Source organism: Pteronotus mesoamericanus, unplaced genomic scaffold (assembly GCF_021234165.1).
Source record: "Pteronotus mesoamericanus isolate MK-2021 breed Mesoamerican mustached bat unplaced genomic scaffold, CSHL_Meso_final scaffold_99, whole genome shotgun sequence".
In the NCBI taxonomy this organism is placed as follows: Eukaryota; Metazoa; Chordata; class Mammalia; order Chiroptera; family Mormoopidae; genus Pteronotus; species Pteronotus mesoamericanus.
Window position 1 is genome coordinate 15,341,850 of NW_026555330.1, and position 22,660 is coordinate 15,364,509.

The 22,660-nt window shown below is 53.3% G+C and overlaps 3 protein-coding genes across 6 annotated transcripts; 2 read left to right on the forward strand and 1 right to left on the reverse strand.

The window, feature by feature from the left end:
• Positions 1-379: 379 nt before the first annotated feature.
• On the reverse strand, positions 380-763 carry LOC129063817 (histone H2B type 1-A-like). The gene has a single exon (XM_054564884.1). It carries the CDS (start codon positions 761-763, stop codon positions 380-382), a length of 384 nt encoding a protein of 127 aa, XP_054420859.1.
• A 292-nt stretch (positions 764-1,055) lies between these two features.
• Positions 1,056-7,780, forward strand: LOC129063819 (histone H2A type 1-A-like). Of its 2 annotated transcripts, XM_054564887.1 has the most exons (3): positions 1,056-1,412; positions 5,879-5,905; positions 7,754-7,780. In XM_054564887.1, the coding sequence occupies exons 1-3, from the start codon at positions 1,056-1,058 to the stop codon at positions 7,778-7,780; spliced, it is 411 nt and encodes a 136-aa protein (XP_054420862.1). The 2 variants fall into 2 exon arrangements, with proteins under 2 accessions (XP_054420862.1, XP_054420861.1); XM_054564886.1 differs by lacking the exons at positions 5,879-5,905; positions 7,754-7,780 and having other exon boundaries at positions 1,056-1,459.
• On the forward strand, positions 5,618-21,542 carry SLC17A4 (solute carrier family 17 member 4). Of its 3 annotated transcripts, none has more exons than XM_054564882.1 (13): positions 5,618-5,635; positions 7,005-7,140; positions 8,856-8,976; positions 11,967-12,154; positions 12,705-12,938; positions 13,022-13,109; positions 13,522-13,608; positions 15,202-15,320; positions 15,426-15,587; positions 17,672-17,804; positions 17,879-18,026; positions 18,841-18,931; positions 20,063-21,542. In XM_054564882.1, exons 3-13 carry the CDS (start codon positions 8,886-8,888, stop codon positions 20,195-20,197), a joined length of 1,476 nt encoding a protein of 491 aa, XP_054420857.1. In that variant the 5' UTR covers positions 5,618-5,635; positions 7,005-7,140; positions 8,856-8,885; the 3' UTR covers positions 20,198-21,542. The 3 variants fall into 3 exon arrangements, with proteins under 3 accessions (XP_054420857.1, XP_054420855.1, XP_054420856.1); XM_054564880.1 differs by having other exon boundaries at positions 5,622-5,813; XM_054564881.1 differs by having other exon boundaries at positions 5,622-5,740.
• The last annotated feature ends 1,118 nt before the right edge of the window (positions 21,543-22,660 follow it).

A 22,660-nucleotide genomic window follows, 5' to 3' on the forward strand; every position in this document is an offset into this window, starting at 1 on the left:
ACACCCATTACACGTAACCCTGGTGGGACACAGGAATGCACTCCAGTGGGAAAGGCCGCGCCTATGAGGCCTATTAGTTCAGCCTGTAGAGCAAGACTGGCGCCGCCAATATTGCCCAACGGTAAACTCAAACCCTGCAGAAACATTCTTACACTCAGCAATTAATACTTGAGCCTTACGGGCTTACTTATTCGAAAGTGAACGCTACCCTGGTTCTACTTGAGTTGGTTTTAGATGTAAACCAAGTGAGCGACAAGTAACTGCTGAGTGTGGTAAGGCGTACCCCCACCCACTCCACACTGAAGACCTACAGCCCTTTAAAAAGAAGTAAAAGTGGCTCTTAAAAGAGCCTTTGAGTAAAGCACAGTGATGGCCGAGTCTACTTGGAGCTGGTGTACTTGGTGACGGCCTTGGTGCCCTCGGACACGGCGTGCTTGGCCAGCTCGCCGGGCAGCAGCAGGCGCACGGCCGTCTGGATCTCTCGCGACGTGATGGTCGAGCGCTTGTTGTAGTGCGCCAAGCGCGACGCCTCGGCTGCCAAACGTTCAAATATGTCGTTGACAAACGAATTCATGATGCTCATGGCCTTGGCCGAGATGCCTGTATCAGGATGAACCTGCTTCAGCACCTTGTAGATGTAAATCGAGTAACTCTCCTTGCGAGTCTTCTTGCGCTTCTTTCCCTCCTTCTTCTGCGTCTTAGTTACGGCCTTCTTAAAGCCCTTTTTAGAAATAGCAGGGCCCTTTGAAGTCACCTCTGGCATGACGAAAACTCAACTAAAAACCTCCAAAGAAGAGACGTCAGCAAACACCCGCCAGCCACCAAAAACCTGCTATTTATAGGATGGCGCTCAACTGCCAAGCTGGGCAGCCAATATCTGATTGGGTAATAGGTAGTGACGTATATGTAAATAAGGTAGTTCCAGAAGTGCTTTTTGATTGGATAGGCACTCACCACCCAGCCAATCAGGTGGCAAGTCACAACCTACGGCCGACTATAAGTCTGCCCTTCACCAAACCAAGGTTACCTTTGTGTTATAGGGGAGGTTGTTCATCATGGCAGATGGGGAGCAGGGGAGTAAGGTCCGTGCCAATTCTGGGTCTCGGTCTTTTAGAGCCCAGTTGCAGTTCCCAGTGGGTCGAATCCACCGCCTGCTGCGCAAGGGCAACTATGCCGAGCGCGTCGGGGCCGGCGCGCCCGTGTACCTGGCGGCCGTGCTTGAGTACCTGACGGCCGAGATCCTGGAGCTGGCGGGCAACGCGGCCCGCGACAACAGGAAGACGCGCATCGTCCCGCACCACCTGCAGTTGGCCATCCGCAACGACGAGGAGCTCAACAAGCTGCTGGGTGGTGTGACCATTGCTCAGGGCGGCGTCCTGCCCAACATCCAGGCCGTGCTGCTGCCCAAGAAGACCCAGAGCTACCACTAGAAAGGGTGACGCAACCCCTCTTGTTGGTGAAGCCCGGTGAGGAACCTGAACCTCGAGGGGAGAGAAAAACAAACCAAAGGCTCTTTTCAGAGCCACTAATCATCTCTGAGAAAGAGCTTAGGTAAAATAGCTGAGTTTCTCGACTCCAGTGGCTTTGCTCGTTAGCACCCGACAGCCATCCCGGCAGCTCCTGGCGGAAGCGCCGTTTTCCTTACCAAAGAAGCACGTTCATGTTAGGACTTGTGGCAGCTCACGAAAGTGAAAATGTGGAATGCCTTTCTAGAGCTTGTATTTGAATGAGGATAGGTTTAGACTAAATGAATGGGTTAGAAGTGAGGGGAGGAAGGTAAGTAAATTTGCAGCTTTTGACTTGGCTGGAAAACAGAAAGCAGCCAAATACAGGATTCTTGGACAAAGATGGAATCTTCAAAATCCTCAAAGCGATGCAAAATAAGACAAACGTGCACATCTCTAACAAAATCCCTGAAACACGAACAGTTCAAAATTGTCTCAAAACCTTCTCCATGAAATTATAGCTTAACCTATAGAATTGATGTTTTAAAGTTACAGGACATAATTTTTAGAAACCTGTTAGCACATTTAAGAGAAGTGAAGTATGAGTTCTGGAAAAAAATACAAACAGCTTAATCTGAACCTAGAAACCAGTGAGGACTAAGATAAATTGAAAAAAAACCCGTCAAAAATTAGGCTTTTAAATCTATCCTCTAGACATTTAAGGAAAAGATCAACCTAGAGCTAACAGTTCCAGATTATGAAAAAAGTCATACTTTCGAGGAAATGTGATAAAATCTAAAAGAACAAAGCATGTGCAAGGCAGCACAATATATACCAGATGCATATAAATTATTTGGATTCTTTGTTGTCTTCCATTAGAATGCTATAGTCTAATACCAGGCATTTTAACATTAACAATCTATTTTTTTCAATAAACAAAATTGTTTCTATGCAACACACAAAAATTTATATGTAAATTTCAAATGAGAATAGATAAAATTGTTTCATCTAAAAATGTTAACAAAATCCCCTTTCCAACCCTATCAATAATGTTTTGATTTTAATTAATTTTCAACCTTTTGCTGTTAAAATTTTAACACAAATTTGAGAGGATAGTATGATGAACGCTGATCTGGCACACATAATGAAATATTACTTCAGCTTTAGTCTGCATTTTCTGAAAAAGGATATTCTCTTCTAGAATCATGATATCATTATCATACCTAGGAAAATTACTAAGTCCCTAATACCAAGTCTATTTTCAAATTTCCCTAATTTTCTGAAAAAAAATTTTGTAACTACTTTTTGTTTTTTTTCCAAATTGGAATATTTGCACCAACCTCCTAACGCCCCCCCCCCCAAGTGTGTTAAATTCGCAATTTTCTTCAAGGCCATATGTACCTAATTAGTCCGCGCCCCCGGTGCGCAGCCAAGCAGGGCGCTGCAGGCAGCTCTCGGCCAAGGGGAGGCAGGGCCGGGCGCTGGCCCCCGCCAGGCCAGGAGAATGCGGAGCAGGCAGGGAAAACCTGACTCCCCGATGCTGTCAGCTCAAGGATTTCTAAAGGCCAAAATTGAGGGTTAAGGGTTAGGGGTCAGAAGTCGCTGCCAAGCCGATTAGTTAGTTCCAGCGCGGGCTTTAGTGTTTTCATTTTGTCTGATTCCCGAGGTCAGAACGGACCTCGCCATGTCGAAGAACTAAGGTTCTGCAAAACTTCTCATGATTGTGAGTCAGTGACCTTATCTTTAAAGCAAAAAAGGGAAACTAAACATGCTGTAACCTTTGCTACTGTTAAAGCTATCATGGTTTGGTGCTTAACTAGCTACATTTTTCTATTATCTCAAACAAAGTGTCTTTTTAAACATTTTTCCTGGAACTTGGTGTACAGTCAGGCCTCTAGGGCATAACCAATGTACTTAAAAAAAAAAAAGTCAATACAAGAGAAAGTTTATTTAGAAAGTTTTGGAGGCAGTCAAAATGAGCTGCAGGAGAAACGGGTTTATGGACACAATGTACGGAAGGGTCCCCGCACTCAGGAAAGTGCTCTTGGAGAGAAGGGGCGCGCAGGCGTGCTCCACTGGGCGCGGGGGGTGGGGCCGGGGCCTGCGTGTGAGCGAGCCCTCGTGTTCTCTCTTAATGTTCAACCATACCCTGTGTGGCAACAGAAGTGACTGACACATTTACTCAAGGCCTGCGCCTACGTCTCTAGTAGACTCTACGATCTAACACCTAAACACAGGTACTGGAACTGTCTGTTTCACCTCCATTATTATCGGATGACATTTTGTGATGTATTCAGAAATACGAGTGAAGAAATTTCCCAAGCAGTTATTTATTGCACTGTATATAGGAAAATACCTACAGAAAGAACTAAAAACTGAAATTCAAATAGATGACTGTTAAGACTAGGCGGTAAAACAATGCAATCTGTATACCTACCGATTAATTACCATACATAAAATCTACAGAGGCTCGGGACAAACACAGAAAATGTGTATTACTGTAAAGAAAATTCTAAAGACCTTCAAGAAAATTAACATAAGGTTAGAAGGAATGACATAATTTGATAGTTGAGAGGAATCAAGTTAATGAGAGTCATGTGTTCTTTGAATCAAGCACATGTTCTCTCTCTTTCTCCCTCTCTCTCTGTGTTTGGCAGCTCAGGGTTTCTTTCGCCCAAAAAGAAGTAGAGAAACTGGGAAATGTGGAGAGAAGATCGAGCCAGAAATAAATTACAGAGAAATATGTTTTATTTCTATTTACCTAAAAAACACAATATTATGATGAAACCTAATGGAGACAACGTGCTCAAAACTGTTCTGAGTGAGTGACCTATTGCTTAATTATTAAAAGTCCTCTCTGGCACAGCGTGACATAATCAGCACACACGGACACACGGCGATGCACATGGCTCGATGCTCAGTGATACTCAGAAAGACACCTCATGTGTGTGCCAGTGGATTAAATCCGGAGCAAGACAACAATAGCTGTCTGAGGAGGGAACGTTTCACATAGAGACTTACTAACTTAGAGAACAGGAGGCGGGAGGAGCTCACTGCTAAGGAGTGAGAATAGCTCCCAATAGCAGAGGGGTGGCCTAGAGCAGGTATGGCTCCTGCCAGAGAGGAGGTGAACACCAAGACCTTCCAGACCGTCTTGGGGAGGCACGCGTGCAGTGCGGAGGGCAGAGAAGTCAGTGTGGGTTTCGCATCTGGAGAACTTGCTGGAAATTCAGCCTTCACCGCAGGTGAAGGCGGCTGAAGACAGGAAGCCCAGAGCCCAGGGGAGGGGTGTGCGAGGAGAGAGGGCTGGACGGGTTCAGCTCGGGAGGGGGTTTAGGCCGAGAGGGCGTCTGAGGACAGACGGCTGGGTACGCCCACTACAGATGCCAGAGGGAAGACGAGGGTTCCTCAAAGGTTCACAAAAAACCCACCGATGAGGCGCAGAAGCAGCCGGGCCTGAATGGCGCGTGACCAGTGAGCAGGTCGCTCAGGAGTGAGTGGCGCCAGCTGTCAGCCACGGACACACAGGACCCGGGAAGTGGCCACTTCAGGTGCCGGCACGGAGAACAGGCTCTGCCGCGCTCGGCTTGTTGCAGGTGGGCTCAGGAGAGGTTAGGAGGTGAGGACACAGATCTCAGGCAAGCATGAGCCTTCTGAAGTGCTTTGCTACACAAAGGACCGGGATCACAAAGTCAATTGCCGCGGAAAACGCAGGCCTTTGGGCAAGTAGCTGTAGCTGAAAGGCTCCAGCAACCGCCGTGATGGAACTGTGTTATGTCTACAGTTTGTGAGAGGCGCCGCCTATGAAACAGGAGAAGGGGGAAGAGAGGACGAGGCATGTCCCTTCCTCACGAACAGGGCACCGGCCGAGGGACGGCACGGGCGGCAGGGCGTGTGTGATGCACAATCCCTGCGAAGGGACTCGGATGCCGCTGGACGGAAGGTGGGGGAAGATGTAAGTGAGCTCTTCCGGGCGGGAACCGTGAGGAAGTGTTAATGAGCTTGGTCTACGTGTCAATGAAACCACAAAGGTATAGTTAAAATTAAACCATTGAGCCGATAAAGTTTACCCATTTCGTAACATTGGGGCTAAAGGTTGGCGGTAATTATTTACCCTTCGAGGACTTAAAAGCTGGGGAGCTTGGAGGCACGCGTGAGAGGAAGGAGGGCAAGCGCTCTGCCCCCTTCAGGTGAGCCCGAGGCCCGTGGCCCGCTGCGCCACACGCCGTGCAGGGAACGGGCCTTCTCCCTGCAGAGAGAGGCGGATTTGCCGCTTTGGGGTAGAGAATGTGCGGGTGAGGAAGAGAACCTGTCTTTCCTGAAATAATTCTGAAAAGCGAGAGAGGACATCACCTTTTCCTAAAAGGAGTAAGAGCCCCAGAACCCCAGGGAGCCGCGCCGCCCGAGGCGGGCGCCGCAGAGAGTCGCCGTTCTCTACGGCGACAGCAGGCCCAGCGGCTGTTTCGCACTCTGCTTTCACCGGGGAGCACCCCCAGGCTCGGGAGCCAGGCTGGATGGCCCGCAGCTTGAGAGTGACCTGGTGGGCCTGGTTTTATCAGTTGTTGCTTTTTTAAAGCGCTGGTCACCTCTGGGCTGAGACAGTGAAGGGAAAGGTTGAATCTGGCAAAGGAAGGGTCCCATTCGGGCTACGAGGTCATCACAGTTACAGAACTTCCCACCTGTGTGGCTCTGGGAGGTAATTAATGAGTAAAGAGTTCGGGGCAGAGGAATTTTGTTTTTGTAATCCTTACCTGAGGACATAATTTTAAAATTGATTTTATAGTGAGAGGGAGAAAGAGAGAGAGAGAGAGAGAAAGAGAAACATTCGTGTGAGCCAGACACATCCATCGGTTGCCTCCCGTAGGCACCGCGGCCGGGGGTCACACCCACAACCCAGGTGTGCGCCCCGATCGGAGATCGAGCCTGCAGCCTCTGGGTGTACGGGACGCTGCCGCCGCCCGCTGAGCCACCGGCCGGGGCTGGGGCCGAGGACTGCGACGGCGGCCCCAGGGGCCGCGCCCGGGGGGAGCCGTGTGGCGCCGGCATCAGGCAGAGGCAGCGTGTGCACCGTTAGCAGCTCTGCAGGACGCCTTCGGGAGGTGCCTCCCGCAGGGGCACGGCACCCGGAGGGGAGCAGAGGCGTCCGCCCGCGGTCCGTCCCGGCCACGGGCGCCGACAGGAGACGGGCGCCAGAGCAGCGGGCCCGACGCCTTTGCTGGCTCCCCTCATCCGCCTGGTCTCCGGGGAAACAGGCAAGACCGACAACTTTCAGATCTGTGTCTCCACCTGGGCCCTCCGTCCCACGCCACAGATTCACAGACACGGCGTCTGCTTGGAGACCTTCCCTTCTGGGTCTAACAGGCGCCCGGACCGCAGTGTGTCCAAAAGGAAACCCTTGTTTTTTTTCTGGAAACCTGCTCCACGGCCACTCATTTTCTCTCCCCCGAGAACAATCCCAGTGCCTCGCCTGCTCAAGGCATAAATGTAGAAAACCCCAATGGTTCCCACCTTGTGTCTCCGTCCACCTCATTGACAATTCGTCTTGGCTCTGTCCCCAAGAGAGACCCCGGCCTGGTCCTTGGCTCCGTGCCCAGCGCAGACCCCGACTCCTGCACAGCTGGACACAGCCGACTCTTCCTGAGTCTCCCGGCTCCCATTCTGTCCGTCACAGACCACGCACCACACGGTAGCCTGGGTAAGTCGAGTCCTCTTCCTGGGCCGGGACCCTGCCCAGCGCAGCCCCTCCCCACCACTTGGACGCGCCCGCCCCCCCCCCCTCCTTGTGCGCCGCGTCGGCTGGCGCTGGCTGTGGTGCCCGGAGAGCTCCTGCTCAGAGCAGCTGCCTCCCCGCCACCGCCACTGCAGCTCGGCCGCCGCTTTCTCCCACAACCAGGCGAAGTCGCCGTGGCGCAGTAGTGGCTGTCGTTGGGCGATGCCAGTCGCTGGCCATGGTAGCCGCTCCTCTGATCTCCTTCACAGCAAATGCTGCCTCCCCTCACTCTCTTCATCTTGTGTCCTTTCCGGTGGCTTCATAGGAGTCACCAGAACAGTGGGGGTTGGCAGCGGAAGGCGGCGGGAGACAAAGCAGATGTGGGTGGAAGAGGCTGGGACCAGAAAGCCGGCTTCTGCCCTCGCAAGTCTAGAGGGGGGCAGTTTCATGGGAACCAAGTCCTTCAGCCATCAGTGCGGGCGAGCCAGCTCCGGAGGCAGGTGTCCTGGCTGCTCCCCAGCTCAGCAAACATGCAGTGAGTCCATGAATGAACAGTCTGGTAGCCAGTGACCTCGTGGGCACAGGGTCAGCTGACAAGCCCAGCCTGGGAAAGTCCTCCTCTTAAATCGCTCCTTCCACTCAGCTTATTCAGGGAAGGTGCAGACAGCCGAAGCAAGCAGGTGACCCTCACAGCCCAGTACGCCGTGCCTTCACTAAGCAAGCAAGGGCACCTGGCGGCTTCAGAGCTCACACGCACAGGCGGTCCTTCCGCTGAGAGTGAAAAGCATAGAGCATCCCAAAGACAAAGATACTCGCCTTTGTATTAGTAAAAGTAGCACTCCACAGAGAGGACGTGGAAAGGGTTTATTCTACCAGCAAGTCAGCCTCTGCCCCACTCCCCTCTCCGTCCGCTGACCCTGTAACTTCTCTGATCGTTTCCAGAGTAAAAAGCCCATCGGTCCCCTCAGACTCCACGTTGTCTCGTAACTGACAGTCCAGTCCGATGAAGTGCCCAGAGCTCCACACTTGGTCTAACAGGCCCCGCCCCAGTCCCAGGTCACGGAGTCATTGGCTTATGCCTCTGGCTTTTCTTTACATCTGTAGGCATGTCTCCTTTTCTCTGTGGAGCCCTGTGTTTAGTAAGCTGCTTCCTGTACAGGGTCCGGCAGAAGGAAGGCCTGCTCGAGTGCGGTTGGTAGGGTAAGGAAATGGGTGTAATGATTTATAGTTTTAATTTGAACATTTCACCAAAACTGTCGCTTGGTGTGTTTGAGTGTAACACTGTTATGTTGCAGAACCACATGCCTATGGTTTTGTAATAAAAGATTTGGTAATAAAAAAAAAAAAAATAGGGGGCGTTATTTGTGCCATGCCCTGCATTTTATTTAGTATGCCTAGCATTTAATTCAGGCCATTGAATCCATTGGAATCTTCCGGGTGAAATGTCAAAGGAAACCATCAAGCTCTCACATCCAGTTCCTGCTGCCGTCAGTTGAGAGAGGAACACACAGAGCGGCGAGGCCGCACAGGCGCCCAGGGACAGAGTCGGGACGACAAACCGGGTCCCCCGAACCCTCTGGTCTGGCGCTTTTCTTACCAGACGTTTCCTCCACGTTCTCAGAAGGGCCGGGTCGTGGCCCGCGCGCTACGGGGCAGTCCTCTTGCTCGGCGTTCACTCGTGCATCCCGTTACTTCGGCAGGCCGACGCCGGACCTGGAGGGGCGGGCCAAATGTCCACCAGAGCGGAAGCCATGGCCACCAGGGGCGAGCACTCTGGGGGCACCAATGTGTGTGTGGTGTCACCGCCGGCTGCGACCAAAGGTAAAACCGTGCCCTGGTCGTGGAGAAAACTGGGACCTGGGTCACCTCCACTCGCTCACAGGGGTGTCCAACCTGTGGCCTGTGGGCCACACGCAGCCCAGGGTGGCTATGAATGGGGCCCAACGTAAAGTCGTAAATTTACTTAAAACACTATGTGATTTTTTTGTGATAACATGTTGCGATGTATTTAATGTGTGGCCCAAGACAATTCTTCCAGTGTGGCCCAGAGACGCCAAAAGGCTGGACACCCCACAGCAGCTTCTTGCTCCCACCAGTTGCCAAGAATTCTATATAGCTATCAAGGATTTTTTTTTTTAAAAAAAGATTTCATTTATTTATGTTTAGACAGAGGCGCCAGGAGGGAGAAAGAGAGGGGAGGAACATTAATGTACAGTTGCCTCTCAAGCACCTCCCACTGGGGACCTGGTCTGCAACCCAGGCACGTGCCCTGACTGGGAATCGAACCGGTGACCCTTTGGTTTGCAGGCCAGTGCCCAGTCCACTGAGCCACACAACCCAGGGCAGCTGTTGAGAATTTTTACTGAGAATTATTTCATTTCTTGCAATAGCCCTGGAAGGTATATAAAGCAGATGTCCAGATGTTATTTATAGGTGAAGGGAAAAGTTTCCTAGAGCAGATGCTAACTAGACAATGTGGAATCCTATCTTGGCTTCTCTGATTCTAAGTCATTAACTTTCTCCAGGATGTAGGATTTTTCTACGACAATACCTTTAAAAAGAGACAAATTAAGATGGGGTGCTCTGTTATGGTCCGCATTTTAGCCTGTAAGTCTCCTGGGAAGAGAGCAGGCCTTAAGGAAAAGAGGGTTCCCGTCCTCCTAGCTGTCAAAGCAGACTCAGGGCACATTCATCCTCATCCTCGGTCTGCCAACGGCCAGGGGCCATCCAGGCTCTTGGGCTGGGGCGAACTGCCTCGGCTCCCTGTCTGCAAGCTGGGAGCGCCTGGCTTTGTGTCTCTAAGATCACACTCGTTTCTAAATACCCAGGAGTCTATGGGACTGCACCGTTGGCCAAATTCTCCTGTCTTAGCTCCTTCCCTCTCAAAACAGCAACATAGAAAATTCCTGCCTAGGAATTTCCCATGAGATGTCAGACTCCCAGAGTTTGCGATCTTGACTTTGCCAGTTATGAGCTGTGTGACCTTGGGCTACTTACTTAAACTTTCTGTGTCTCAGTTTCGTTGTTTGTAAAAATGAAATGACTGTCATAGTGCCTATGCCACATGATCTCCGTGGGGACGAAGTCAGTCCACATGTGGAAAACACTTGGCACAACGCCTGGCGAGTGGCACACGATGCACAGGCGCCCGGTGCCGTTGTCCCCTGCCGCCCGCTGTCCCCTCCTCCTGGCAGCCCTGCAGCGAAGGTGCCCCTGGCATCGCCTCCCTTTCACAGGAGCGAGAACTCACATGTAGGCAGGTTGAATAGCTCCCTGGAGGCAGCCAGGCACGGGGCCGGGAGGTGCGGATCCATCCGGGGTGGGGGGTGGTCTGGTAGTGAGCTGTGCGTCTTTGATCTGGGGACAGTGAAGGACAGTGTCATTGCCAGTGTCTTCCAGTGCTCAAGAAGAATGAAAAAATAAAGCTTAGAGTGTACGAAGTAAGCCAACAGGAAAATAGGAAAGAACAGTGCGCTGTAGAGGAGAAAAAAAACCAGTGGGGAAACATGTCACTTCAGAATCCAAATGAAAGGAGCAGCTGCCAGACAAATGATCCTACAGAAAATCAAACCAGCGACCAGGAGCAGAGGCTGGAAAAGTCACGGAAAACAGAGAGAGGCAAGACAGTGGATTGAAAGGGGATGGGTATGAATAGGGAGAGAAAACAAAATTGTCCAAGAGTAAATAAAGCCACTTACTTAAACATCGTGTTCACTGGGTCTCGAACTTCCAGGAAAGTAGATGGGAAAAATGAAATAGAGAGCTCAAGGTAGAAGGACTGTGAACTCAAGTCATGAAGGAAATGGAAGGGAAAAATATGTACAAGAGCTGATTCTTTGAGAGCAAGATGCTGTTCCCAGCCGCACAAGACGCGGTTCGCTGCTCAAAGGACTCAGGCCGAGAGAGTCACTGCGAGTGAACGTGGGGCCAGAGGCCGTAGGAGCCTGTGAAACGTCTGAGGTGCTAATGGTGGGGAGAGTCGATCAGGCACATGGTTTTCTGTGAAAATATTTAGAAATTTGAATTAAGAAAAGCTGTACCTGTCAAAATGTGTAGGAAGTGGAGGAAGTTGTCGACAGGTGTCCCTTTTACTTATGACAAAGTCCTGGCCGCTCCCCTGGAGAGGCTGAGCCAGGGGCACTCCCAGTGCTGACGCGCTCCCCTGGCGCCTCTCCATGGCGCTGTGCGCCCTGACCTTCTGGGGTCACGCTGGTGCCCCAGGCTCAGGGCCAGGGACGGCTGCCCACGGGTCACTGGCATTTCCTGTCTGAGCGCAGATGACAGTGTCAAGGTGAAGTCTAAGAACTTCGGACGCCCAGCCTCGCCTCCCTTTCCAGCCTCCTCTCCCGCCAGCCCCCACATGTATTCACCTGCACTGTCCCCTGGGTGTAAATGCCACCAAAGACACCCCAGCAGGGCACGTGGGAGCCGCCTCTCGCACCTTCTCTCTCGGGTCACCTGCTTGCTCGCGCTCTCGGGCAGCCCACCGCCGCCGCTGGCAGCCCCCCTTCTGAATCTGCCGCCTCCCATTCCCACGCTTGTCAGCACAGCCCCCGGCGCTGCCTGGAAAATGCTGCCCAGGGCTCGCCAGGCCGGGCTCCCGGTCTGTAGTCGCCCCCTCGGCACGGGCTCTGGGGGAGCCATGGGCCCCTAACTCCCAGGGCAGCAGGTGTCTGCCAAACGCAGCGGCCCCGGCTCCCGCTGTCCTGCCGCGTCACAGGCAGCCCGCAACCGTCCCCCTGTTCCAGCCTCAGGAACTGGGGGAGAGAAGAGGACCCCGATGATCAGACCTCCTGTGCCCCTCATCTCAGGCTTTTGTTCGGTCCGACACGGGCTGGCCTTCCTGTTGCACTTCTGCAATTTTGCTATGAACGCCCAAAACACGGCCTTGAACATCACCTTGCCTGCCATGGTGAACGCCTCCGCCCCGCCCTGCCCGGCCAACACGTCGGACGCCCGTGACGCCTGCAACGAGACCCTCCTGGGACGCCGGGCTGCAGTGAGTGTGGCGAGACGCCGGGCCCCTGGTGGGACTCCGCCGGCTTGACCGCGAAGGTCCTTATGGGGCATCTCCTCTGCTCGGGGGACTGCAGGTCACAGGAACGTGACCCACAGCGAAGGGGATTGTGTCTTGGCTCAGTGCCTCTGAGTGTGACGCAGGACTAAGTTAGAATGAAGGAAACAGAGTTTGCCGATGCGTAGACACGCGTTCTTCGCCACGAAGCAGGTTTAATAGCCTCCCACCTACTTTCCGTGTCCTCCTTTGTCTTGTCTTGACTGACTTGCCTAGGGCGCCCCCTTTCCCCACAGGTTCTTTGATGCTGTAATCGGACAGTTCCCTGGGTACCTGGGGAAACGGGCAGAATGGAGGGACGGCAGAGAGGGCGAAAGAAAAGAGAATCGTTTTTTTCTCGTTTGTTTGTTTTTGTTGTTGTTGTGTGTGTGTGTGTGTGTGTGTGTGTGTGTGTGTTTGGCCTCTCAAGTCCTCACAATAGAAGTCATCAACTCCCTAGTCAAAGACACACAGGGACGGCCTCTCTGTCATCCAGGATCCTGTGTACGACTGGAGTCCTTACATCCAGGGGGTCATCCTCGGCTCCTTCAACTATGGCTCGTTCTTGGCTTCGATCCCCAGTGGCTATGTGGCTGGAATTTTTGGAGCCAAGTACTTGATTGGCACTGGCCTGTTTGTCTCCTCCGTCCTGAACTTCTTCGTCCCATGGGCGGCTGACACCGGGGTGGCTTTGCTCATTGTCCTTCGGGCTGTCCAAGGCGTAAGCCAGGTACCAAGGTGCTTTCCCAGTGTGAGGGCGACATTGGCCCTGAAGTACCTCAGGCAGCTGAAAGCGGAACTTGTCCTTTGCAGGGTATGATAGTATCGAGTCAGTATGTGATCTGGATAAACTGGGCTCCCCCACTGGAAAGGAACCAGCTCATCTCCATCTCTGCCTCGGGTAATCGACTCCGTCACTGCCCCCGTGTGTGCGCTGTTTAGGAGCGTCCGGCGATGGCCTGTCACCGGAAGCAGGACCTACGTCCCCGTCCTCTGTGTCCCTACTCAAAAGCACTGCTCTAAACGGTCCTTCTTAATCCTAACTGCCCATTAACGGGGCAGCAAAATTCTTGGAGGTGCTTTGTCTGTGTTACTTTATCTTAAAACTCATTATTTTTATTTCCCATTCAAGGAAAATTGAGACACAGGTACGCTAATGAGTTGCCCAGGGTCCCCAGAAGCGAGTAAAGGAGCAGGGTGGGAGCTCGAGAATGTGGCTCGCAGCCCGGAGCTCCCGCCTCCGCGCTGCAGGCGAGGTCGCCTGCAGGACGCACACGGGCCCCGCCTGACAGGGCCTTCTCACTCGTGTTCAGGCTCCATGCTGGGCTCCTGCACCGTCCTCCTTGCCGGCGGGTTCCTCTGTGAGACGCTAGGCTGGACTTCTGTCTTCTACATCTTCGGTGAGTGTATGCTTTTGTAACCTCAGAGTTGTCTTTTGTGGCAGCGAGCGCCGGGCAGCGTTGCTGCAATACGTGTCACCTGTGATGAGCCACATCCTAAGGGGGACGGATATTTCTGTAACTAGGGTTGCTCAGGTCCAGAGCTAATCACGGTGCGCACTTTGCAACATGGCTGCCGAGTTTCGCGGCCTGAGTGTGCAGCTGGAGCAGCTGACCAAGGGGGCGCGCTCCGCTCCTGCGCGCGGTCCACAGTGAGCACGCCGCGTGCCGGGGGAGCTTCTCTCCTGAGGTGCTGGAAATGCTGCCTGCTGCGACTCTGTGCTTAGGCGTGCTTCTGTATGCAACGCCGCCTTTTGTGTTTCTCTTACGATGACTATAATGAGACACTTGTGGGTGTGTGCCCTCGTCACAAGTAAAGTGCTGACCAGGGTAGAGAGGAGAGGCTGTGGGTTGGGGTGGCCCCCCGCCACCCCCCCGACACACAGGCTCTGCGGAAAGTTTCCAGAAACACATGAGGGCTCGGAGGCCACAGGGCTTGCCCTCCCCGCCTGCCTTTATCAGCCTGGGCGGGACTGCCCGGTGGCTTTCGGCTGATGCCTGTGTCTGGCGGACCCTGAAACATGCTCAGAAAGCCCATCAGCGGACTGCCTGACTGTGGGGGCCCGGCACGTCCGGCTGGGGCGTCCGTCACAGGACGGCGCTCTCGGGGGCACACCTGCACGGCACGTGCAGCGCCCTCGAAGGCTCTGCCCTGGAAGCTTCAGGAGGGCGTGTGCACCCGTCACTCGGGCGGCGAGGCCGGCCCCCTCGCACGTGCCTCTGAGACACGGGAAGCAGTTTATACACACTGCAAAGTCACTGAACATCGTGGAATCTACACCAGCGCCCTCTGTTCTTAGTGGGCAACTGTGTGACGGTTCCTGCCCAGCCCTTCCCACTTGATTTTAAGTTCCTTGATGGCAAGATGGTGTCTTTGGATGCTGATGTTCTCACAATGTGACGACGTGCCTGGCCGGCGGTGGCGAGTCCGTGTCTGGGAAGGAAGGTGTCTATGACAAGCTCACGAGTGAAGGGGACTCAGGGCTCTAAGCGTTGGAAGAGGAAATGTCCCGATGAATTATGTGCCCACTGCCTGCTCATAAGGTTTGGGGGGCCAACACTGGAAGAAAGCACAGGTGACAGAAACTCTCCGTGCTGAGGAAGAGCCTCACTCCGCGTCGCCCAGCGTCGTGGCAGAGCAGCAGTGGTGCGGGGCTGCGGCCGGCTCTGCGAGGCCAGCAGCAGACGCGAGCAGGCGCCCCGCAGGGAGGCACGTGGCAGACGCCCGCCCAGCTGGGCGAGGGCTGCCTGGACCTCCGCCACGAGGGCACGTTGGAGTACAAGGGGCAAACACAGTGGGCTCTGAGCCTCTTCCAGGTCATTGGCCAAAGCAAGGGATGGGACCGACACCAAAATCAAATGGCAGGGACATGCCCTCCCCCTGTGACGGGGCAGCACAGGGTGCAAATGCAGGGAGGGGTGCTGGGGCCAGCCTCCTGACAACCGCAGGGACCATCTCGGATCTGAGCGCGGCACCAATGGGGCCTCTTGCAGGTGGAACTGGCTGCGCCTGTGCGTGTCTCTGGTTCTCGCTTGTGTATGAGGACCCCGCGCACCACCCGTTCATCAGCGCTGGAGAGAGGGACTATATCGTGCACTCGCTGGCTCAGCAGGTGCTTCACTGCCCTCCCTGCCACCTCCCTGAGTCTGTGCGGGTGTCCCGGGGAGAGAGTGTGTCAGGCGGGGATGTTGTTATCTGCTTTTTTTTTTTTTTTTAGGACCATGTGCCATCCCTGTCCCTTCCCATTAAGGCGATGATCAAATCTCTGCCTCTCTGGAGCATTATGCTCTCCATCTTCTGTGTGTTTTGGCATGCTTATGTCATATTGACATACACACCAATGTACCTCCACACTGTGCTTGAACTTGACTTCAAAGATGTAAGTACAGAGAGACTGCATCTGTCCTTCTGCCCGAACCCTTCGTTACATAGGTTTTTGGAGGGGAAGTGAGTGGGAAAGAGAGGGAGACTGACATTGGTTGGTCGCCTCTTGTGCGCCCCCTGACCGGGGACCAACCCGCCTGTGACTCAGGCACGTGCCCCGACTGGGAACTAAACCAGGGACCTTTGGCTTTGTAGCACTCACACCAGCCAGGGTTCCTCTCGCTCTTCTTTCCACCAGATCAGGGGGTAGGCCTAGGGCCTTCGATTAGGAAATGCAGCCAGTGCCCCTTGAATTTGATTCCTGTCGTTGTGGCCTGCTGCTTCCTGAGCTGGGTGATTCCGGGTCAGTTTGCCATTCGAAGGTTGACCCAGGAAAAATTCTACGTTTAACCCAATCAGCATTTGCAAACGGCACACTCTGCTGATGGCGCACAGAACAAAGTACGAACAGGACACATTCAGGTTGTGACAGAGAGTCACAAACGACATACGCTAAAAGTGAGACATTAATAATGGGACCGAAGTCCCCTCTAGGACTTAGAGCAAACACATATGGAGAGTGTTCTGTGAGGGACCCCTGGATTCGAGTCAGACGCAGAGAGCGGGCCGCGCAGACGTGCGCAGCCGTGACTTCTTCACTAAACACACAGGCTCTGTGGTCAGCTGGCAGGTGCCTTTCAGTTCAAGTCAGATGGATGTCTCAAAAGTGACAAGAGAGGACATCAGCAACAGTTCACAAGGTCACCAAATCATTGCCACATTCTCACCTTTGCACTCAAAACGCAGTGTTCTCATGCTGACCAGGCTCCTCTGGCGACAGCATGCCCACCGGACCAGAGAGTGAGCTTAGCAGAGGGAGAGTCTGCGGTGCACACAGGCAGACGGTGGGTGCTGGATCAGAAGGCCCCGGGCCAGGTGGCCGGGGGCCTTCCCCGAGGATGGGGAAGGTCGGGTGCAGGGTGCCGGCTGCAGGTGCCAGTGCGTCAGAGCACCTATGGGGTGTGGCCTGGTGAGCCCCCGACCCTCAGAGGCCACACGAGGAGGCAACGGTGGGACAGTGATTGGAGAGACAAGCTGAGACCAGGTGTTCCCAGCTTGGGAAGCCCAGGCCCAGCACACTTTCTCAGGACGATGCATTCCCATGATGGCGTGGAGTCTCCTTGCCGGTAAACTGAACAGCTTGGCCTACAGGACGGTTAGGTCCTTTCCCACTGGTCTCCTTTTCCTTTTAATTTAGAGGTTGACTGAGAAGGACCGAGCTCAACATTTAAAAACTATACAAAAAGGAAGAGTGACCAATTTTCCTCTGGTTTCCATTCCCAATCAGTCCTGTTCTCCGAGTCCATTCTTCAGGGCACCCTTTTTACTAAATCCTTACACATTCTGCCATTTCTGAAAATGCAAGCCTGTGCAAGTGTGTGTTTATTTTCTCAACTCTTCTAACACAAAGGGGACGTGTAGGTGCAGCTGTTCCTTACACACCGGAGCATGGGGCCCTTCCATGTCAGGGAGCAGAGAGCCTCACTGAGCCAAGTGTGGGTGGGCTCTGAGCCGGCCCCACGGTTGTGCAGCTGTTGACGCCTGCACGCCTGGGTCAAGGGGGGCGCAGTACCGGTGTTCGTGTTCATCGTCACCCTCTGTAGGGCGAGAGTCTGACTCTCCCCTCACCCCGTGGACCACATCGAAAAGCTGATTCTTGCCAGCCTGACCCATGAGCAGAGGCACCTCACGGTGCTGGTATTGGTGTGAAGCAGAGTACATTTTAATACATTTCAGAACCACTTCGTGGTGTTTTTGTTTCTCTGTCTTTTGTCCATTTTTTTTTTCTACTGGGCTTTATTCTTTTAGGCATCTATTTCTAGGTGATCGTTGTATATGGAGAGAGAATTAGTCATTCTTTTTTCCCCGAACTGAACTACGTGCATATTTTTCTTCATAATTTATATTGGCTCATCCAGGGGTGTGGAGTTTGTATTAAAGGCAAAGTGTAGATAAAGGCCACGGTGTAGCCAGGGCACGTATGGCCGCTCTGTGTCGTGGGGGGGTTGGGGTGCACCTCACCTCCTCTCTGGTCCTCAGAGCGGATTCCTGTCGGCCATGGTATTGGGCGCCACCTACATCTACTCCATCCTCGTGGGCATGCTGGCCGACACCCTCCTCTCCAGAAAAATCCTCTCCCTCATTGTCCTCAGGAGGCTGTTCACAGCCATAGGTGAGGATGTGGGTGGACGCTGGGGCGGGAGGGGAAGCTCGGGGCAGCTCCTCCTCTCTGTCTGTCCTGCCCAGGGGTCTCCCTCGCAATCGGGTTCTCCGTGTTCCTGCCCTGGGTCAGCGACAGTCTTAGTGTCACCATGGCCTTCCTGGTACTGAGCTTCACCTCCTTCAGCTTCTGCCAAGTAGGGTCCTTTGTCAACTTCATGGACCTTGCTCCTCGGTAAGAGCCCCTTTGCCTTGGCGTCACTCACAGGAGCTCAGTCTGGTCCGGTGTCTCTGAACCTGCTGTGACCACGGGTCATGCCCTGAGGGCCACAGGGTGGAGGTCACTGGAAACGTCAGCACCTGCCTTACCCCAGGTGACTCCAGGGAGGGCCCAAAGCTCATCAGCCACTGAGGACTTAGCTCTTCCAGGTGGAAGGGGAGGTCGGCGCCACACGGCCATGTCTCTCTCTGCTGGGACCCAGCAGCGCCCGGGGTGAGGTCACTGCCCGGCCTCCAGCACCCCACAGGGCGCGCTGCTGTGGGGTTAGTCAGGCTGGAGGGCACGGGCGGCACGGGCGACATTCAGCTCCGGTGCAGGTACCAGGCGCGACCCCGACTTCCCGCGTGGCTCCAGGGCTGCTCTCCCAGCCAGTGGGACGCAGTCCTTCCTCCCTTGAGACGCGTGGGAGGTGCCTCATCTCCAGAGAGCCCACGCCTCACCCCGGGAGGGCGCTGGTATTCCTCAAGCAAGGCTGCCAGGTCAGGCTTCACAGCAGGAGCCGAAGGAACAAATAAACCGGTTCCCATCATCAATCAATGCACTTTGCACGAACAACAGTGACAATTTAGAACAGGTCACCACTTGGGGGTCAGACCCTCACACAGGGTGACAGCGACCACTCACCAGCCCATCTTACTCAGGTTTGACAGAGGGTCAGCACAAGTCTAGGCCGCCCCGGAGAGAAGCGGGGGACTTCAGTGGGTCAGATGAGAGGAACCTGTGCTTCCACGGGGACCCGCCTCTGCCTCTCATCCTCTCGCTCTCTCAGGTACACAGGCGTCCTCAAGGGGCTGTCACAGTTTTTTAGTCAACTGTCCGGAGTCCTCGCCCCCACCGTTTCTGGATTCCTCATCAGCCAGGTGAGCCCAGACATGCTGGTGAAAGGATCCCCAAGGGGCCTCCAAGGGTCGCCAGGGAGAAGCCAGAGCAAGGGGGATATCTGTTCCCTCCCGGTTGCGACTCGCCCCGTCTGGGGTGCAGAGTGAGGGAGAGTGCGCGATCTCATGACTTGTGTGGCGACATCACGGCATCTCTTGTGGAGAGTGGCCGACCGCTGTGGATTGCTGGGGTGTGAGGGGCATTTCTTGACACCTGGAAAGTTCCAAGGGATCTAGGGAGAGGCGGTCGCTCTGTGCAGGAGCCCAGTGATTGTGTGCACAGTGAAGGAGCGAAAGGCTGGGCGGCTGAGCGAAGGCGGAGGGAAGGGGCAGCCGCCACCCGGCGACCCTCTCTCTGATCGGCTTTGCTTACACGCTGCGTGTATGCCCGGGCAGCGTCCCGTTCTGGGACACGCATGTAAAGCTGTCGGGACAAGTGGTCTGGCACCTTAGCACTGAGCACTGTGGGTGTCGATTTCCCGTGAGGCGGGACCGGCACGACACTCACAGTCTTTAAGGTCCCTGGGGTTTCCCCAGAAGGAAGTCCAGAAAAGGGAGACTAACAAGGAAAGGGGTTCTTTGGACATCACGTCCTTTGCCATTTGAAGCCTCAATTCCCTTCCGGCCTCTAACTAACAGATTGTCAGTAAACGGTTGTTTAGAGTGGAGATCCTCAAGCTGACCTTGTCTCCCTGGTCACGCACTCATTCCCTCATTCTGCAAATAAGCATCAACGCTGCCCCGAGTGAATGAAACAAAACTTCCTGCCCTTTGGAACCTGGATTATAGAAGAGAAACGGGTTGAAAACTGATGGAATTTGTAACGTGGGTGGCACAGTGCGGGCCGGTGACTGTCAGGGGAGTGACACCTGAGAAGGAAAGGGGCCCGTGAGGGGTCGGGCCCCGTCTGACATAGGTCGGGCCGGGAAGGGCTCGGGGAGACGCCCCGCCGGGGAAAGGCCGGCACCCCGGGTGTGCCTGCCCGTCGCCAGGCGCCCTGGGCCCCTGGGGCGGATCCGGGCTGCTGGCCGGAGGGTGTGCGCCGCGGCCTTCCTGGACCAGGAGGGACGGGGGCGTGAAGGCCGTGGATGACCTGTCGCTCCCTGCCTGCAGGATTCGGAATCTGGCTGGAGGAACATCTTCCTGCTCTCAGCAGTCATCAACATTCCCGGCCTGCTCTTCTTCCTCGCCTTCAGCCGCGTGGAAGTGCAGGACTGGGCCAGAGACCAGCCGCTCACCCGCCTGTGAGCTGCGCGTGAGGCCTGGGGCCGCGGGGCTGCGGGCCCGTGGACTGTCCCCTGCGGGCGGAGAGGACAGTCTGAAGCGCACAAAATGTCGTTGAAAGAAATGGAAGAAGATTGAAACGAGCGGAAAAGCATCTCGTGGGCACGGATTGGAAGGTCTGACACGGTTCGAACGGCAGGACCCCTGCAACCAACACACAGAGGCAACGCCTTGTCTGTCAGCATCGCAGCCAAACTGCTGTGCAGGCATAGCTAACGAGGAAGTAACTTTTAGTATTTGGAAAACAGAAAGAACCAGCCGTGTTTCAAATGACAAAGTCGTAAAATTACAGTCATCTTCCTCAGTTTATTCAGCCCCGTGAAATTGATTCTTGTTGACCTTGATCTTTGTGAGAAGTTTTTTGACACCACTGATTTTCCCACTAGGCTTCCGTACACTCTTACGCAGCAGCTCGGTGGTGTAAGGTGGAAATTATCAGCGCCTTACACTCTAGAGTGTTCATTGGCTGCATTTCCTGAATTTATCTGGAGATAAAATACTTTTGCAGGAACATTAAAAGCAGAAGTTCAACTGACAAAACTTAAAGTGATGACATTTAAAAATGGCCATCATCAGAGATCTGATGACGAGGTATTTATTGCGATTGACAGGGAAATTTGCTTATTTCTGACATAATATTTTCAGGCGATTGGCATTACGACTGATAACATTATATCAGGACATATCAGAATTTTAAGAATTTAATAAAATTTCTAGAACACAAAATATGTACCTATACAGACACAATGTAAAGAAGGCTTAGAATTGCTTGTGTTTTCGCAATGGCTCCCATGTAATAGAACCTGTCAGGCAAGCCTAACCAGTGCACTATTTCCCTTTTGATAAGGAGAGAGCGCAAATCCTTTGAGGGTCTTTGGATACCAAAAAAGATCAAATAGGTTTTAATACACTTCATCGAATAGGATTTTTGGCCTTTGTGAAACAAGACTTATTTATGTAACCAAAGTGACAACAATTTCACAGGCAAATACACAAAATTACATAGTTATGAGCAAACCCAAAGACCTGGTATACACAGGAAATCTGGCAAACTGTAGAATTCTTGGTGTGCTTTTTGGGGCAGCTTGCTTTAAGGTAAAAATTATAATCTTTCATCAAGGGCACACCAATAATCCAAGAAACTTTTGTCCTTCCAGTAATGAAAAACTAAGTTCCAATCTTACATAAGTATACTACTGATATTAAAGCTTAGTTTTAAAACATTTATAACAATTTAATTTTAGCCAACTTGACCACACAAGGTAAAATTCTTTTTTTCCTCCCGTTTCCAACTTTGGTTTAATTTGACCTTTTAAGAAAGAGAAAACCAAACTTTAATTTTGTACCAGCTTGCTTTAGATACTGAAAACTCATTAACTGAATTACATTGATTTTAATATTCACCACTCCCGATGATACATAAAATTCCTTTCCAAAGATTCCTTTTCCTCCAAGCTTCTACAACTTTCCTTTTCAACAAAAATGTACCTCCATTTTGTATACCTTTTTTAAAAACCGAAAACATACATCCCACTTCTTTTAGCACATGCAGATGCTCAGGACAATTCTGTTCCTAATACCCTGACCTTCTATAATCTCTTCAAGCATTTCGAGGGGCACGGGCAAGGTGGGGGTCGGTGAAGGCAGGTGGGCTTCCACCGGCTCCGGAGCCGCCTCTGGCCGAGCCGCAGCCCGACTGTGGTAGGAGGACCCCGAATGTGCCGAGGGGGCGGGGCTCTATCCGAAGGGGATGCATGCTGGGATTTTGTTCCAAGTTTTTCCTGCGCTTTCACCGTTAGGGAGTCCCTAAGGCTGGCCCTTATATTATTTGTATCCGATTTTTGTGTTTAAATTTGGCCTTCCCATTGGTGATGAAATTTTTCTCATCATCCGGCCCGTGGCCCACGTTCCTCAGTACTCGTGGCGCAGCAAACCAGAGAGTGGGGCCGAGGGGACGGTCTCTCAGCCGTCGCGCTCCCTGTGCGGCACCCCCTGAGCTCCTGTCCCCCAGCCCAGGGTGCGGAAGGCAGGCTACAAGGGAGAAACGGCAGCCGGTAAACAGAAAGGAGACCCGGACAGGGGCTAGTCACCCTATTGTGAACCCTGAGCAGATAAAAAAGAGACCTACTCAGAAGGGCTCCTCGTGGGTGACGGAGTTACAGAAAACACAACCAGCAAACCGAAAAAATAGCCTAGCAGCCCTGTCTAAACAGGGACCTTCCCACACAGAAAGGACACTTGGCGGAGTGGCCTGTCTGTACTTTATGAACCTGCTTCCGTAAGGCAGTTTCTGGAATCCTATTTCAGCCAATAGGACTGAGGCTTTCCGCCTACGATCCGAGCCGTGCAGCTCGGGCCAATCAGAGTGGCTCTATTCCAACCAATCAGGAACTGCCTTTTGGGCCAATGAAACTTTAAGGATTTGGC

Excerpts from the sequence above, each read along its gene's own strand:
- LOC129063819 (XM_054564887.1), top strand. The coding sequence starts at position 1,056 with ATGGCAGATGGGGAGCAGGGGAGTAAGGTCCGTGCCAATTCTGGGTCT. Across the intron at positions 1,413-5,878 it reads CCGTGCTGCTGCCCAAGAAG|TCTACGGCGACAGCAGGCCC; the intron begins ACCCAGAGCTAC and ends GAGTCGCCGTTC. Across the intron at positions 5,906-7,753 it reads CGACAGCAGGCCCAGCGGCT|CCCAGCCTGGGAAAGTCCTC; the intron begins GTTTCGCACTCT and ends TCAGCTGACAAG.
- SLC17A4 (XM_054564882.1), top strand. The coding sequence starts at position 8,886 with ATGTCCACCAGAGCGGAAGCCATGGCCACCAGGGGCGAGCACTCTGGG. Across the intron at positions 15,588-17,671 it reads TTGAACTTGACTTCAAAGAT|AGCGGATTCCTGTCGGCCAT; the intron begins GTAAGTACAGAG and ends TCTGGTCCTCAG. Across the intron at positions 18,932-20,062 it reads CTGGATTCCTCATCAGCCAG|GATTCGGAATCTGGCTGGAG; the intron begins GTGAGCCCAGAC and ends CCCTGCCTGCAG.
- LOC129063817 (XM_054564884.1), bottom strand. The coding sequence starts at position 763 with ATGCCAGAGGTGACTTCAAAGGGCCCTGCTATTTCTAAAAAGGGCTTT.